The sequence below is a fragment of the Chrysoperla carnea genome, chromosome 4, assembly GCF_905475395.1.
Source record: "Chrysoperla carnea chromosome 4, inChrCarn1.1, whole genome shotgun sequence".
NCBI lineage: Eukaryota > Metazoa > Arthropoda > Insecta > Neuroptera > Chrysopidae > Chrysoperla > Chrysoperla carnea.
Window position 1 is genome coordinate 39,720,001 of NC_058340.1, and position 18,218 is coordinate 39,738,218.

The 18,218-nt window shown below is 27.5% G+C and overlaps 1 protein-coding gene across 6 annotated transcripts; it reads right to left on the reverse strand.

The window, feature by feature from the left end:
- Nucleotides 1-2,503: 2,503 nt before the first annotated feature.
- On the reverse strand, nt 2,504-17,802 carry LOC123297504 (ubinuclein-2). Of its 6 annotated transcripts, XM_044879183.1 has the most exons (14): nt 17,474-17,802; nt 12,427-12,525; nt 12,259-12,366; nt 11,259-12,088; nt 10,520-10,678; nt 9,901-9,981; nt 9,695-9,730; nt 9,509-9,604; nt 9,246-9,428; nt 7,671-9,014; nt 5,935-6,013; nt 5,799-5,862; nt 4,720-4,791; nt 2,504-3,197 (listed from the first exon to the last, which is right to left on the reverse strand). In XM_044879183.1, exons 1-14 carry the CDS (start codon nt 17,636-17,638, stop codon nt 3,169-3,171), a joined length of 3,345 nt encoding a protein of 1,114 aa, XP_044735118.1. In that variant the 5' UTR covers nt 17,639-17,802; the 3' UTR covers nt 2,504-3,168. The 6 variants fall into 6 exon arrangements, 5 of the variants coding, with proteins under 5 accessions (XP_044735118.1, XP_044735119.1, XP_044735120.1 ...); XM_044879184.1 differs by lacking the exon at nt 9,695-9,730; XM_044879185.1 differs by lacking the exon at nt 4,720-4,791.
- Between the last annotated feature and the right edge of the window lie 416 nt (nt 17,803-18,218).

Consider the following 18,218-nt stretch of genomic DNA (forward strand, 5'->3'; position numbering starts at 1 on the left):
CATACACAATTGCAAGTTCCACAGAGGTAATAATCGTAATATTAAATAAAATATTTATCTAAAATCAAAACTATTTACTTTTGCGATTACGTAATTTCAATAAATCTTCAAATTCATAGTTATACAATTTATGCAACATTTTTATAAAAATTCCAATTGTTGTACTTAAGTTATTTTTTATATTAATAAATCTATATTTTCAATTCAATATTATGGAATAAAAATTAAAATACTTCCATTTCTTATTATTGCAATTTAAATTCTAAAAATATTCCTCAAATATATAAACATATTACAAACATGACATCATCTAATTGATTGAACAGTTTTATTATATTATTACATAAATTTTCTAATTTACCGTTAAATAGGACAAAATTAAAACTGAATGCATACATAATAAAATAAAGTAAAAAATATTATGAATGGATAAACTTAATTTAAATATACACATATCTGTTATTAGAGAAGCAGATATACATCAAATATCACGATATTAAAAAAACAATGAATGACATCATTTATTTAAAACAATCATTTACAGTCTAGTCGGATCGAATATCTATGCATAAATTATTCAATATTACTTGATTGATAATTAATTGTTCAATACCGCATCGGATCAATAATACCAAATGGTTTTTCTTTTAAAATTTATGTTAAACTTTTTGCTAGAGGTGTACGTATTTTGGGTAATGAAATTTATTAAAAAATTTACTCACCGCTGTAATAATATAAATTAAATGACTTATATTAATTTTAAATTAAATAATTACATGGGTTAATTATGAAAATCAATCGAAATTAATATATGTTTATGTCATAAAGTCAACAGTTAGAGCACTTTACACTTTTTAATTAACAATTAATTACAGATCACTTTCAAAACTATCTCGTACAACAATTACAACTTTGTTACCATGCAAATTTTTAAAATTTTGACAGATGTAGCACATTTCTGACACTATACCAAACAACAGTACCAACAACATAATCATAAAAAAATACTAAAGTTACTAGATTCCAAATGTATGGTTTGTACTATGGAGTGTAGAGTAAAGTTTACTCTACACTCCATAGTTTACTCTATGCTATGGTCTATGGTAGTAAGCATAGAGATATGAAATTCTATGGACATGGTAGTAAGTTCATAATGTATGTTCAGGTTCATAAAGTGTTACAGGACGTTATTTTGCGTTATTATTATTGATGATAACAATAAAGACGCTGTTTATTGGAAAATGTATAACATTAGCTTTGTTTTGAGCTATTTTTTAACATTTATCTTAATGAAAATATTACAAATTTTATATTATAAACGACATTTTTCACACTACTATTTTATAGCTAATTTGAATTAACACGTTGAAAAATCAACGGTACATATTTTCTTTTGATTTAAATATAGAGCAAAAGGAGGTTGATACGAACTCGATAAAATAACAGTACGATAATTTTTTTATTTAGTGTTATAAAAAGTAACGTTAGCAACACAGCTCCATAACTGAAGTTACATTTCTCCCGCATTTAATGGTAGATTTTTATTGAAATGACTGCAATAAGTTGATTTTTTGGTATACCTAATAATAATGATGGTAGAAGGGCTACGAAGTTGGCAACCCCAAAGGCACATCCTTGACTCTAACTAAACCTACGTTTAATTGATTTCCCATCAGTTATTCTTCGCGATAATTCTCAAATTTTTCGTTTTGTGGCTACTATTCGCTCTGCATTTAATTCAAAGCCTACTTACCTCAATTATGGCTCATTCCCTCTGAATAAAACAACAAATTCACCATTCCTGCAGGATATGCATTTTAATTCAATATGCATTGCCCGCCAAATACTTTCAACTTATAAAAAAGCACATAGTTCTAATAAAATTAAATTGTTTTATAAGGAAAAATTTATTTGAAATCGTAAAAAATGCCACAAACTTTTTATTAACCTATTATTTAAACAGCACATTAAACTAGGATAAAAAAATAATTAAATAAAACTAGTATTTAATTTTAAATTTTTATCATTTATTAGAAAAAATGACTTAAAAACATACAGTTAAGCAGTAATTTCATATTTTACAATTGTATATAATATTTACATGACGATATTTTTATGTAAAATAAAATCTTCAAAAATAATTACTCATTCAACATTCATTTCAAAAATCTTTTTTTTTATTAAAATTTTTTTTGCACTTATTTTGAAAAACAATATAATTTGATTTTTTATTTTGAACTGTACAAGTTTTATCTTTTTCACACATATAGTATTTAAAAAAATATCAATGATAAATATTACGTAAAATTATAAATTATTATTGTTTAATACATTATTTTAATATTCATTGAGAAAATATTTCTTTTACTTTACAATAAATTCATTCTTCAACAACATTCAAAAAGCTATCACAAGTTCAGAAATAAGTCCTTTCAAATGAGTCATTTTATTCTCATGGACTTTATTTTAATGACTATTTTTTATATTAAAATTATTAGGCTCAACAAAATTTATTGGTGTTGTTCTCAAAATTTGACATAAATCTACTAAATGCATATTTGCTATTCAAATAAAAATACGTCCCAATAATTTTAATTACATTAATTCGCACTTGGAATCCTTTCATGCTTGGAAAAATTATTAAGTTGACAATAATTTTTCCGGTATTAAAATTATTTTTAAATTTACATATTTAACAAAAACTTTCGTCAGAAATATTGGCAGTATTTGGCAGAAATGTCAATCATCCAAATTAAACTCTGAACTATCCTTTTGAAAATGTGGTTTTAGTCAATTTGAGTGTAGTGTATCTTCAGTTAAAATTGCCTAAGGCAATTTTAATTAATTGCATCTTCAGTTAAAATACCCTGAGTTAACAAGATATAAGTACATTTGACATGCATCACTATTGGATTAGACCACTTTTCGAAAATGATACAATCTTTGTTCTCAATTAAATTCAATTGTATTAACAATTAAGATTTTCTAAAATAATATTGAAATTAAATTAATAAAAATAAAAAAAGGTCCTCCTAATTGACATGAACTTCTTTGTAATATTTAATCTCATTTCGTAAAAAGAAATTAACAGTAAATAATCATAACGACGAAAGATTTTGATTAAACATATTTACAATATCTTGGCAGATGTATCTCTTCATCGGATTCTTAATAAGGTGGTGATTTTTGTGCGGGACCTAGAAAAATGTCAAAGATTAAATCAAAACTAACAATTTGAGATACATGTTTTTTATGTTATTTTAGATTAGAGGGCATTCGATGTTTGGGATGTGTATGAAATAATTTTTACAAATTAAAAAAAATTAGAATAAATTGGGTTGGGATAAATAGGATTTTGAAAAAATGATAATTTTCTTGTAATGAATGCTTGGTGATTTGGAAAATGAAAACTATGCCTGAAATTTGTTCATTTGTACAGTGTTTTTCTTTTTGTAAGTATTAATTCCCAAATATGTTATATTTTTTCATGCAAAAAAAGTTTAGTCCTTTAGTTAAACAAAAGTTTAAAACAAACTCGTAATAAATTAAAGAGATATTCGCAAATCAAAGAATGAAATTATACATTTTATATTTTAAATGTTTTTTATCAATTTATTATCCTGTAACTTTTTTCAAACGTCAGTTTTCGAAAATATTTCATAGTCAAGGGTTTAAATAGAATAAAAAGCTGTTGGAAACTTAAAAATTTTAAGCTTCTTTTTCCTGTTAAAAAAAAAATCAATGATAATAAGAATAGTTTCAAGAAATTGTCAATAGATGTCATCCATACCAGGCGTCAATTTTCACGAAGTGCATAATGAAAATGATCAAATAGGAAAAATATTACCAAATTTTTAACAGTTAATTCGGATCCAAGATTTAAAAAAATAGTCAAAAGATTGAACACGACCAACGATTTTAGGGGATGCGTTTCGCTGATATAAGCGATTGCAAGCATCTGCAAGCAAATTGACGACCATTAAATGTGCTTAGAGAAGTTTGTAGTTATTATACTGGCTAATTATTCGTCAGCACATTCAGCGGTCGCCAAATATACTGTCTCACTCCGATGGTTGAGATTTTAATTTATATATTTCGCCTGGTTCTAAAACAGTGCCGCATTTCATGTTTCGCGTTGGAATGAAATGCATAAAGAGCATACTCACCAGAGAAATAGAGTGCTTCTCGCTGGAAGAATCCAAATTGAATAACCTGGTAGCACTCATGTAAGAAAATTTTATTTTTTCATATTTACATGACCTTTGTGGAATAAATTCGAATTTTTAAGAAATATCTTTGGAGGTATAATTAAACTTGCGATTATTTTAAATGTTATAATAGTTATAAAAACGGTTTATAATTTTTAATAGAATTTGAAAATCAATTAAACTACATATGTTCTATGTTAATAATGATCAATGATATATTATTGCCAATTAAAGTGGGAAGGATTGGATTCAAGAATAAAACAGGAAATATGTGCAAAATAAATTTAGAAAAAAGCACGTTCCCACAACACCAGCAAAAATACTTTTCCATCCGATAACAACTGTACAGTATGTGCAAATATAATATATATACAAAATACTTTTTTTTAATTTACTGTGCAGTAGTTATTAAAATATTTTTAAAAGTTTTTGAAACAATAAAAAAAGCAATGCAATTTTTAATGAATGCTTTATGAATTAAGTATATTGCTTTTTCTTAATGCCCTCCTACCTGTTTTTTTATTAAAATTGCATTCATAGAGAAAATTTGGAAATAACATAACATCTTTTTTTAATGCAGCACCTATAAATAAACAGTGTATGAGTTAATTTCCTGGCCATTTCAAAGACTTATTATTATCAAACCGTTTTCTCTCATTGCTTACAATATTTATTGACCATAAAATCATTACTATTCCTGTAGAGAATTGGAAATATAATACATATATCACTTGATGGATCTAAATTAACTATGAATTTCTGTAGATAATGCCAGACGACTTATGGAATTGAATATCTAAGAGATTACGCATCCAGTCATCAAATATTACCTATTTGAAAAAATCATTCAAAATGTTTTGTATAGGAATTTGATAAAAGTCGCTAATTAAATGTGATAAAGTCGCTATTTTAACAGTTGACCGAGTATTTTTTATGGTATCCCTATATTATATTTGCAAGTTGACATCGCAGCGTTAATGTGTTAATAAAAACGGTTAAACGTTGTGTCGTATTGTATTAATATTTTTTCTTACAGATTTATTTGATTTATAAAAAAAAAAAAGAAATATACGTTGACACGCCGACGCACGCTCGACAGTGTATTTTTTTATAATGTAATATTACTTGCCAGTCTGTCTTTAATATAATTTAGTTTATGTTAAAAAAACAGTTTTTTTTTAGGATCATGTCACTAACAGAAGGCAAACTTCAGCATTGAATACGATGAGATTACGATTTCAATGGCGATAAATTTTGATGGTAAATTCTGGCGAGATATGAAGATTCAGAGTAATATATTTTGAGATTTCTTTTAGTTATCAAGATGAAAAGTGGTTTTTTTTTGTGAAATTTTCCATTAGTTGTTTTTATATTAGAACCAATTATGAGGATTGAAAATTCATTGTATACTTAAAAACAAGTTCGAGTAAGCAATAGACTGTAGTTGGAAAATAGCACATTGGCTATAACACATGGGTAAATAATGGCTAATCATGTGGCATTCTTTCTCTCTCTGAAAACTGGTCTAAAAAGATTTAGGGCCATTGAATGAAGGTTGTTTTTCATAACGAAAAAATTAATAATACTAACCTGTATGTTGAGCTGTTTGTGATTGCATTGAAGACATGCTCGAAGTTGCACTTATCGTTAGATTCTGTGAACATTATAAAAATAAAAAACAATAAAATTAATATGCATTTAAAAATATGAGTCATTTTGGATATACCTGTGGATACTTTTGCGAGGTAGATATGGGCAGTATTGTTGTGGAATTGGTACTTCCAATATATGGATAAATGTCAATACTGAGAACACAATTTATTTAAATTAAGATTTTTATTCTCTTATTTAAAGCATGTATTCATTCACAACCAAAAAAACAATATTTGAAGCAACAAACAAAAGGGTTCATTAACTCTTTGTGAGATGGTTTTCCAATTTTGCCCGTGTCTCTATACCTTATACATTTATTGAATCGAATTATTAAGCAATGAATCGTCGAGAATTTTGAATTCAAAGTTTAATAATTTCAAATTTTAAGATTCAATACTGATGAATAATGAAAAAAATTTATACTTACGAAATTTTGAATTAGGTTAAGATCTACTGATACTTAAAAAAATGAATGTTATTCGCAATAGTGGGATAAGCTATGATTATCTCCTATTTTTAATCACTGGAATGTAATAAGTGTACCTAGACATGCTCAATTCACCATTATTACGTTGGGTGTATCCAAATGTGTGTAAAAGATTCAAGCAGCGATTTTCCAGATAATATCCTAACGATTTGTTTCTTTATAATCCCTTTGTTGCCGGCTAGCTTTAATATTCGCTATTATATTAGAATCATTCGTAAACAGTGTATATTATTGAAATATAACATAATAATTTTAATATAACAAAATGAGGATTCAATGCATCTCTAAACGTTAAAAAAACGACTGGGTGTGTTACGAGCACTTATCAATATGACATTACTTAGCTCGTGAAAGCGATAACACTAATGAATAATCAATCCTTCATTTCCATTTGATGGGTAAGCCATAATATACATAAGTTACTTTGCTTAAAATGTGGTAATTTTACCGTTATGTACATCTATTGTAAAGTACGCAACTAAATAAAGAAGCAAATTGTCAGAAAATTATCCAAGCAACCACTTTGAAATAGCGTGTACAATGAGTTGATGAGAAATAATGGAGAAAGTAACATCACGACGAATAAAATAATTAAAAAATCAAGTAAAGAAATAAAATGATACTAAAACATAAAATTTCATGCATTTTTTATGCTCATCGTATTAATAACAGAAGCGATATCGTAAAGAAATTATTTAAGATGGATAGAACTTTTTTAATAGAATAAACAAAATGGAATATATCCAGTTTTTCAACAGTCATTTAATGAAAAATAAAAGAACAGATTGCAGAAGATTGCAGAAAAAAATTGCGAAGGACTTTTGGCTCGCATCCGGGTTCTATACCCGGATAGAGTATCTACATTGTAATGGCCTTCGCTATCGCTATCATCATATACTAGATTTAGACAATCATCTCTAACGATGGCAATAGTGAATGTCATCGTAAAGTATTTGCAGATTGCAGATGCTCATATAGATATATTTTTTCTAAAATTTTATGATCAATTAAGATTATTATTTACAGTGTTTATATAAAAAAAAAAAAGGTGGAGTAGTCTAGCCTGATTCATAATTGTGCTAAGTTGCAATAGCCAATGTGCAAAAATAATTTGTGCAGAAAGCTCATTCAGACAAAAAATTGATGCTGAAAAACTGGAAAATTTCAATTGAAATATTCGTGTATTTATGATATCTACTAAATATAAAAAATCGATATTTTATAAAATCAAAATTAGAGCCTTTGAAATTAAAAACATTTGTACTAGACATTTGCACCATTTTAATACTTTGGAAAGAATACGTACAAAATGCATGCCTCACCTATTTGAGTGAATTTTAATTTTTCCTTGTGATGTACTAAAATTATTACTCGCAGTGATATTACAGTCTATTGAATCTTGAAATAAATGTTTTTGAAAGACATCTTGAAAGCCGAGGTTTTCGCCACCACCAGATTTACATGTCGAACTTACTGAGTTATTTTTAACAGCTGCAACTGCAGCAGCCGTCGCTGCAGATGGTGTTTGTCGATTATTTCCAGTTGAATTAACAGCAATCACAGATACCGGTGAATTATTTCGTAAGACATCGTTACTATCTCTAGATTTATCTGACGATCGGCCAGTCAGTTCGTGTAGCTCTTGTAAATCTTTCATAACCCGCATTACATCGTCTAAATTCGATACTGGATCATTATTAGAGACACTTTTGCTATCTTCATGAGGTTTACGAGACACTGACACTGCTAGCGAGTCCGTTAATAATTTTGTTATTATATCTGAACCGGTTGTTGTTGACTTCGAAGATGGTTTAGACGATGATAACGATGAGGCTTCTTTTATTTGTAAAGTTTTTTCTTTCATTAATTGTGATATTATTTGAGCCTTAGTTTTATCTATGGTGTCCATTTTCGATTTTTTCTTCGATTTATGATGTCGTACTTTTTCCGTACTTTCACTTGTTTTGCTACTTTTTGGTGGTACATGAGGTGGATTTAAATCTGAATTTTTTTTTGTGATACTTGAATCATCGTCTTGAATTTCTATAATTTCTATATCACTATCAGACGATAAATCTTTTGAATGTTTTTTAGTTGAATTATTATTATTATTCGTTGAATCATTATTTGGTACAAGTTCCGATAATTTCCGAACAGTGATACCAGCATCTGTTTTTGGTTTACTACTGCCTTTTGTATTTAAGTCTAATGGATTTGGAGGTATTGGTGAGTTATTTCTAGAATTACTTTTTTTAGAATTTTCAACGGTAATTCCTTGCTGTTTTAAGGCTGTTATTGAATCTAATGTTGCCGCTGATAGATTTGAATTATTTACAGTTAAATCAGTTGGCATTGGACTGGCAGTTTTTCGTTTTTCATTTGCTTTATTAATAATAGGTTCGATCGTAATTCCACTATTCGTTGGTATACTTTTAATGCAATTCTTCACTGGGTCATTTTGTGATACGGCTTTTATGGATAATGATGGTGGGCCAATTACAGGCACAGGCAGTTTATTAGGAACGTTTGTTGTTGATTCTGAATGAACTTTTGGTAGTACCTTTTGTGATTTGCTCTCTGTATTCTTCGAATTCAAACAATTATTTCCTGAATTTACAATTTTCGATTCTTTGTTTTCTTTTTTGTCCAATTTAGGTCCACGTTCCCTAAAAGAAGTAAATTCAATTGTAACTATCAGTGATCGAAAAATGTAATTAAAATACAACTTTAATTCGCGAACAAACTTTCTCCACAAAACTTAAAGGGGAAATTAAACTAAAAGAAAAGTTAAAAACAATGGAAAACAAATCAGTGTAAAAAACTGATGAGAAATGATTTACCGCGAAGACTAGTTAATGCGAACCGTCATTCTAATCATGAGTACAATTAATAATTACTCTTTTGTGAAGAACTGGATACTTTCTCGTATTAAATGTGCTGCACTCATCCAACCATCCGGCCATAGTGGTACCATTTTATCTCTATAATAATTTTCTAAATATTGATCAAATCTTTTTTTTCGAGTTTTTTCAAAATTAAAACATTCCCTTTTTTTAGATACTATTTCTCCGAGAATTTTTCTGTTGAAAAAATAAAATAAAATCAGTTTATTTAAGGTAATAAGAGATTTATTAGTATTGAAATAGGGAAAAAATTTTACCTTGTTTGATCAGTCCATGGAAATTTTCTTTTTGGCAATCGTAACGTTTTAGGTTTATCTCCATTTGGTGAATCAGCTCTAGGATCTTGCGATAATCTACAATATTTTCGAAATTAATTAGTTCTTAATAAATTTCTAGGTATATGGAAAAGCAATAAAATAAAAAAGAGAACACACGATGCTTACCGGAAGCATCTGTACATCTCAAGGTGGTAAAGCGTGCTATATAAACAAAACAAAATGTTTCATCAGTATTACTATTTTTAAATATTATTACGAGTTACGACAATTGAATGGTGATGAAATATATATTTTAGATGGAGGATGAATTTAAAATAAAATGATAAATATAGAAAATTTCTGAAAAATTAGAATTTAAACCTTTTACTTACTTTTTCTCATTTATTCTTTGACATTCTTTTGTGTAATTTTCTATAATTGATGGCATTGTACGATCAATACATTCTTTTAACCTAAAAAATGAAGGAGTTAAAATAAACTGCTTAGCTTTCCGTTACATGTCTAAATAAGCTCCCTCTCCCTAATTATGTCTCAAATAAGATATATATAGCAAAATTTTATGATATACAACTGTTTAATATTAAAATATTAAGAAATTTTTTCGAAAATTGTAATCAGCTACTGGCTTTTGGAAAAGTCGTTACGGATAATCTTTACTTAACATATCAACGCAAGTACATCACGTTATAAATGTTTTATTTACCGCATCACACGTTGCCAAAAATAGGATGTGCTTATACTTTAAAATAAATAGCAGTACATTTTAAAATTTTCAATAAAGTGCAACCAAAATATCAGCATACAGTTTATGAAAATGGATCCAAATATTATATCTATAACAGTGCTGCATGCCATGATTTCTTTTTAATAATATAAAACACTGAATAAAAGTGTTTCAGTTAATTATTTTATTCAATTCTTATTCCTCAGATTGTATATGTATGTTTTATATGTTGTAAACAGTTTTTAAAATTATAATTATGGTATTACCTGGCAAGCGAATCGTCTACTGAAGTTTTTACTTGTTCTGCAACTAATTTTTTAGTACGTCTAATTAATGTGTCTTTTTTACATTTTACAAAAGCCGCTAAATGGGCATAAACTTGATTTCTCACACTACTTTTTAATGGAGCACATAGAAGATGAAGTCTGCAAGGAAAGAAGATATACATTTTAACATACTTAATTTTAGAATATTTTCAACATCAAAAAGCAGTTTTCCTGATGTATATAAACGTAAACAACCACATCGCCGCTGAAAAACTTTAGTTTTTCGTTTTTGTGGCCAATAGCTCTTTTTAATATAAATATTATCAAAGATAATAAATGAAATCTTTTGAATATTTCGAAATAAATTTATATTTTTGCCACAATTTCCTAGACCAATGTTTATATTATATAAATACGTATTTCGACCGTCACCAATTTTGTAACGAGTTACATACACAATAAAAGTAATTACGATTAGCTAATTCATACTGATGATGACTGCTTGGTAGTCGAAATACGTATTTATATAATAAAAAAATTGGTGTAGGAAATTAGGGCAAAAATCAAAATTTAGATCTTTTTAAGTTTTAATGGAATATAATAAACAGTTTTCCTAAAATTTAGGACAAAAATAAAAAAATAAAAATAACAAGTGTTTTGTCTTAATTTATAATAAAAAAAATGTTTAAAGAGAAATAGATACTGCATTTTGAAAGTTTACTTTTCTTTTATACAATACCTTAATAACATTTTATTAACGGATTCAGAGAAGAATTTAACTTTTCCTTCAGCATTTTGCGATGCCATTTTCATGGTTTCGATTAATTTAACAGTTTCATCTGAAAGATTATCTGGTAACTTAATGATTTCTGTTACATTATTAACTAAATTATCATTATTTTTAAATGTCACTTCATCGTCACTCGAATCAGAGCATTCTGTTGCATCACTCGAATCACTTGACGACGATTCTGATGACGTACTATCTTTACTCGATTCATCATGATTTTGTATGTTATTATTTTCGATTGTGGTTCGTGCACCACCGCCTGCAGCTGCACTTATCACTGATTCGATTGCATCATTTATGGAAGTACTTTTTAAAACAGTCTTTTTATTTTCGGAATTTATATTTACAATTTCTTTTGGTAATTGTTTATTATCGCCACCATTAGAACTAATTACATCTAAGTCATCTCGTTTCTCTTTGAGTAATTCTTTAACGGTTGTAGCTGCCGGTTTCTTTTTAACACCATTACTGTCCGTTATTGATGAAGGTTTCTTTTTTACAGGTATTATATTCACATTATTAGTATCTAATTTTTTAATCGTTGATTTTTCACCGTCGGAATCTACACGTGGTCTCTTTTCGGCTTTTACTGATTTTTCATTCTCATCATCTGAGTCTTCGGAGGTAATTAAACGTTTACGATTTTTTTGAACAGTTGATCTCGACGAACTAATATCTTCCATTTCTGATATATCTTGTTGCTTATACTCTAAAGATCCTGAATTTATGTAGAAACCACCATGTTCAGGAATAATATCTTCAGGTACTATCTCGTCGTACTGAAATTAAAGATTGTATTGATAAAATTTTTTGTGTGAAATTAAATAATATATTACAGAAGGTAAATCCGTAACAGATACGAGCAAAGACAAACAGGCGAGTATAATGAAAAGAGTCCAATCAGGTTTATTGAGTAATTTAAACATTAATAAAATTGATAAATACTTACAGCGTCCGTGTTGTCAATGAATGAATCAGTTTCATCATACCCAGCACCCATATCCGCCCAATCGCCTTTATATTTTTTCTTTTTCTTTCGCGAAGGTGTGGGGCAGCTCTATAAAAAAAAAAAATAATTAAAAAAAAAATTTAACATTATAATATTTTTAATATCTACATATTTAGCTTCAAATTGTCTGGCAATTCTGGCAACTTCAGCTTCATCATTATCATCTCCGAATGGATCCAAACCATTTGTTACAGGTTTGCTCTTTTCCTGTGAAAAGCAAAAGATTTAAATAAACTTCTTAAAATATTTTCACTTAAGTTAAAATTTTACGCGATATAATAAAATCACTATTTGCATGAATTTTAGAGCAATGCAGTAGATTAAGGGAAACTCCGCGCGACTGATAGGGCCGAGTATCCTCGTGAATGTCCCCGGATAGGGTTACAAAAATTTTACAAAGTGCATAGAGCACCAAATTCTTAGGAAAATAAAAGTGGTCACGTTATGAATGACCACACTAAATATTGTCACCAGGGCCTGAAAATTCTCTTTAATCTTGATCTGAATTTATGAATCTATTTTCTATGGTGTTAAAGGAAACAAATATACTCTTTTTTGTTAGAATAAAAAAATCAAAAGCATTACTTCAAAAGCAGTGTCTAGCCAAATTAGCTTATTTAAACTTATCCTTGAAAACTTAACAATAATAATTAATTTGAATAAATCTAAAATTAATTACTTGTATATACAAAGTGTATGTTAAACAGTAAAACTTCTTTAACAAATTGCGTAATACACAGATAATCTAGGTAGTAAAATTTTTGATAAAAATTTTATGATTGCTTTCGACACATACCTATGTAAAACACTTCAAAATTTCATTGTATTAACTACTTAAAGTGATCGAATAGTTTAGTTATTTTTAAATCAATAATTATAATCAATATTATGGCAATTAAAAATATTTGCAAAAACTTTATTGACGTCGGTCATAATTCTGTTTTTAAATTAAAAATTTTATAAGATACCTTATGTGGACATTTTCAGGTGTTCACCTATCTAGTTATCAAGAGGATAAAAAATACTATTGTTTTAAAGTTTATGGAAGTCATTTCTCAAAAAATCCCTGCTTGTAAAGATAGAAGCCCGTCAGCACTTTCGTCAACACATGTGTCAAATATTTCGCGCATTAAATATTCTTTAGCTTTGTAAATCAAAACCTCTACATAATTTTACATAAATTAATTTTTTAATGTACCAGTTAATTAAAAATTGTTTAATTACGTGATTATTGAATGATGTGTGACAGTGAAAATATTAGAGCGGAGAAATAATCTAAATATTTAAATTCATTTTAACTGATTTCACCACAACTTTACTCTCGTGATGAGAGAAATTCTCACAATTTCTGAAGGACTTAAAAAAATATATTTAAAAAAACTGTAGATAGGTTGAAATAATCTGAAAAGTTCATAATTCGAAAATAGATAAAATTATAAGAAGATAGAAAAAGTTTCAACCACATATACCATTTGAAAAATAAAAGTGATTTTTAATTTAGACTCTGAAGAAACTAAACTATTCCGTTCATCTGAACCGCATTGTATTAAAAGGAAAATAATTCATGCTATCTTTTTGTGTTTATCAAGAAAAATTCAATGTATATAATACCAATCATACAATATATAGGAAAAACCAATCAAAACCGGGAAGGATTTTCTCAAAATTCTTATAATTAATTTTTTTTAATTGATTGTTACGGATAGCTAGCCAATGACAAGAAATGATTTTATGCAATTTTCATATACAGAATGATCCAATAAAATGAAACCTCTTTAAATTTTTTATTGAAATCTTTTTATCAATGTTATTTAAGCGTGATCATTTAATTCATCTACGTAATATTCTCAAGGATTAAATTTATTTGATAACAAGTGGTTGCTTCGAATACCTGTTGTTCGCAAGTTGAGTTGAAATTATTATACTTTAAATGAATGCCACTTCTCTAAAGCCTATTCTACAATTGAAGTAGTATTTTTTTAATTAAGTGCCATTGTCAGATTTTAGACGCACGCGCAGTATATGTTATATCTTATATATTGCGAATGCGTCCAAAATCTGTCAAATGACATTTAAATTACTTCAATTGTAGAATAGGCTTTAGAAGGGTGGTATTATAAAATATTATAATTAAGCAAGGTTTCATTTTTAGAAAACGCCGTTTTATCCGTGTTTTCAGGAAAAACTAAAACATAAACTGCAAAATATAACTCATCCTGGCATCTATTGTCGAGTATATACATTGTACGCGGTTCGTTTCGTAAGTATTGTATAGTGTCTGGACCGTCTAACTATGTCAGTTTTGGTCGATAGATAGCTGGTGTGATACACGTATATCGTAGTTAACTTCATTTTAACGTCTTTTTAACTCATCAAATATCGAGCAAAACTAGGTCATCCAAGAACTTTGATATTTTTGGTAGAAAACACTGTGTCGGCGGAAAGGCACATGATTCAAATTGCAAAATAGGTTTAATACTTATTGTAGGTCTAACCAGTCGTTGGTCTTAAGTCTTAGTTGGGTTGAGTTAACATAGATTTGCCATTTTTTTGTAACTCGTAGTACAAGAATGGTATAATTCAAAATTAAATTTACTCATTTTAGGTCAAGGTCAATCTACATAAACTTATGATCAAGCCGTTATGGCGAACTAAAAAATTAAATTGTATTGAATTAAACCACTTTTGAACGGTTCTAGATCAACCCAATCTTATTTGGGTTGGTGTCTTTTGGTGGATCGAATTATTAGAATGATATCAGTAATTAAATATGAATTAAGTTGTCAATTTTACCCATTCTATCATAAAATAAAAATTTAATTTGATATCAATTTTGCGGTGAATATAAGAATAAGAGAGAGCTTATAGAGTTTAGTTAACTCTTTATAATAATTAAAATTGAGAGTGAAGTCTTAAGTTATTTGAAAACTCAAGACATTATGTTATACATTTTATTTTTGAACTGTGACACTCTGTATACCTTATAACTGGGCATTTCAGAATATTTTACATGAAAGTTTATAGGTAGTGCAAACAATTTGATAATCTTTGATATGAAACCGTATTAAAATTGATTTATGCAATGCGGTTGGTGGACATCCTGTACATGTTACATACATATTTATAATTTACTAATAATACAAATGAAAATATTGATAACTATTCAATTATAAATAATAAACATGTATTATATTAATATTTAATAATGCCTCCACAAAATACTTTGCAATTATTTCCGCCTAAATAAAATTTAATAATTTCAATATCAAATAACGGCAATAGAAAGCTTTTGTTATTTAATAAAACATTAATAAAAATTTTTGATAACAATAAATTTTAATAATTTAATATTCATAATGGGTATAAGTTTAATATAAACAAAATCAAAGTTCAATTTTCACACCTTTCAAAAATAATAATTAGATTAAAAATTAATGATTTAGTCGATTTTGTAAATTATTGTAATAACAATAAAATAAATATTTGAAAAAAAAAGATAAAATAATAATAAATACAAAATAAGAATAAAAAAATTTAAAAACACAATGAATAATAGGCGGCAAAATAAATAATAACATTACATACATTCAATACACAAAAATAACGATGCGGAATGTACGATATATTACCCCCACTACAAACACTTCACGATCCGCGTAACGACATATACAGCCGGTAAACGTAATAGCATCAAAAATACCGGGTAAAATATATATATCAACATGAATTAGAACTCGCGGTCTATGCACAACAATGTCTATCTACAATTCAAACTTGATTCTTGTCTAGATACTCCAGACAAATTTTATCGAAGCTCCAAGGTCATCAACCTACTCAACTAAACAATAATATTTTTATTATTTTAGCAACAGCAAAAACTATTTTACCCTAAAAACCTAAATTCTTAGTTGCATATCTTTAATCTGCTGAATAATTATCGAAATTAATATTGAAGAAAACATGAAAAAATTGCATTCAAAATGACCTAGATAAATGTTATTCCCCTCAATAAAATAATTATAAGTTTCTTACAAATTTGTTTGTTACAACTAAACTTCCTTTTACTATAATTTATGAATAAAATATCGACTTTAAACAACAACAAAATAATGATTGAATATCATTAAAATTGATATCAATTAATGATAGTAATTAGTTAAGGGAAATAACTGGTTTTGTAATAAAACTCAATAGTAATTAAAAAAAAAAGTATCGACTTATGTATTATATGAAGACTACACCTAATTCAAAAAAAATTACTGTGATTCGTGTGCACGTCAACCGGTATGACGGTATAATAGCAACAAAACAACACCTTAATGTATGAGTACAAAGAATATCAATATAAAAATAATTTTTTATTAAAATTACAAAATAAAACATTAAAAAAAACGAACAGAATATAATATTGGCAACGAAGCAATAGATTGAATATACTATAAACAAAATGAAGAAAAATATACTGCATGTAACCCAATAATGCACCTTTGAATTGTGGTAGAAAGTCTGACAACATTGCAATAGTCTTATTTATAATAATTAAATTATTTCAATATGGTTTATTAATAAATAGACACGTTTCAAATGTTTTCATAATAATTCTACTCATAATACGAGCTGTCAACAAATATTTTATCAAACTATTGTATCCTGAGATTATGAACTTGTTTATATTACGAAAAGTCACCGCCCCAATATAATATCAACTTAATTTGATCGATTTCAATAAAAATATTGTCTAATTATGATAATTCATATACCAATAATTAATTATCAATAAAATTAAGACTTGTCAACCGTCACCAATCAAATATTCAATCATCGCTACTAATATGTCAAATTCGAATGTTATAAATAAAAAGTTCCTTATATCAAATTTTTTATTATTTGTCGCAAATATGGCGACTGCCTTTCTCGAATCCTTTGGTATATAATTACATAAAATACTATAAGCATTGTCACGAATATAAAGATGAAAATTGATACAAATAAAAAATTTTTTTGTGGTGAACCTAACCCCAACAAAATGTATATATTATGCAAAAACTATCTAAGGAAAACGCAAAATCTTTCCAAATTTGGATAGTAAAAACTTAAAATAATCAGATAAATTTGTGGAATCCTAGAATAGTAACCATTTTCTGTTATAACTTACAGCTGCTGATTCGAGTAGCTCTCTGTAGTTGAAGATAGGACATGACTTCTCATTTGATTCAGTTAGGGTTAAATTAAAACGAAAACTTCTGTTCACTGATTTTTTTTCTTTTTTATTTTTATGCACATCAATTGAAGTTAAAGCCACACGTTTTATTTCCGACATTATACACTTAGTATGTGACACAAAAAGGGCAGAAAATATTCTGACTTGGAGGCAACATGTTTAAACACACCACAGTAGCGTCGCCATGTCCACTGTTTTTAATGCGCGCTCAGCATGTGACTTTCAATTGGCGCTACTTTCCAATTTTGTTTTGAATTGCACATTTATCATGTTACATTTCATTTTATTCTTTCCATCTGTAGATGTAGACACGTTTCAAACAAATTTACAACTGAACATTACTATTAAGCTTGAACTATTACTTCTTATAAATAACAAGATTGGAAGTGTGTTTCATGAATCAAGATCCTGTTATAAAATATAAACTGTTAGCTACTATTACTACTATTTCTATCTAATTTTATCGATACCTTAATAAACGGTTATAGGTAAAGGTGCCAAACATTGTAACTAGAAATAACTTTCTATTAAGTTAAATTTATAATTAATTCGTTGTTTTTAATAATGATTGATTTACACTTCTTATACTTAATACTTTATTTTGGAATTTTTTTTAGATAAACGGTCTTTATATAAAATAAAAATGTTATAAATTTTCAAAACTTTCAAACAAGTTGGA

Coding starts and splice junctions, on each gene's coding strand:
- LOC123297504 (XM_044879183.1), bottom strand. CDS start 17,638: ATGTCGGAAATAAAACGTGTGGCTTTAACTTCAATTGATGTGCATAAA. Junction 12,089..12,258: donor TCATTGACAACACGGACGCT/GTAAGTATTTAT, acceptor CTTTAATTTCAG/TACGACGAGATAGTACCTGA. Junction 9,429..9,508: donor CCATGGACTGATCAAACAAG/GTAAAATTTTTT, acceptor TTTTTTCAACAG/AAAAATTCTCGGAGAAATAG.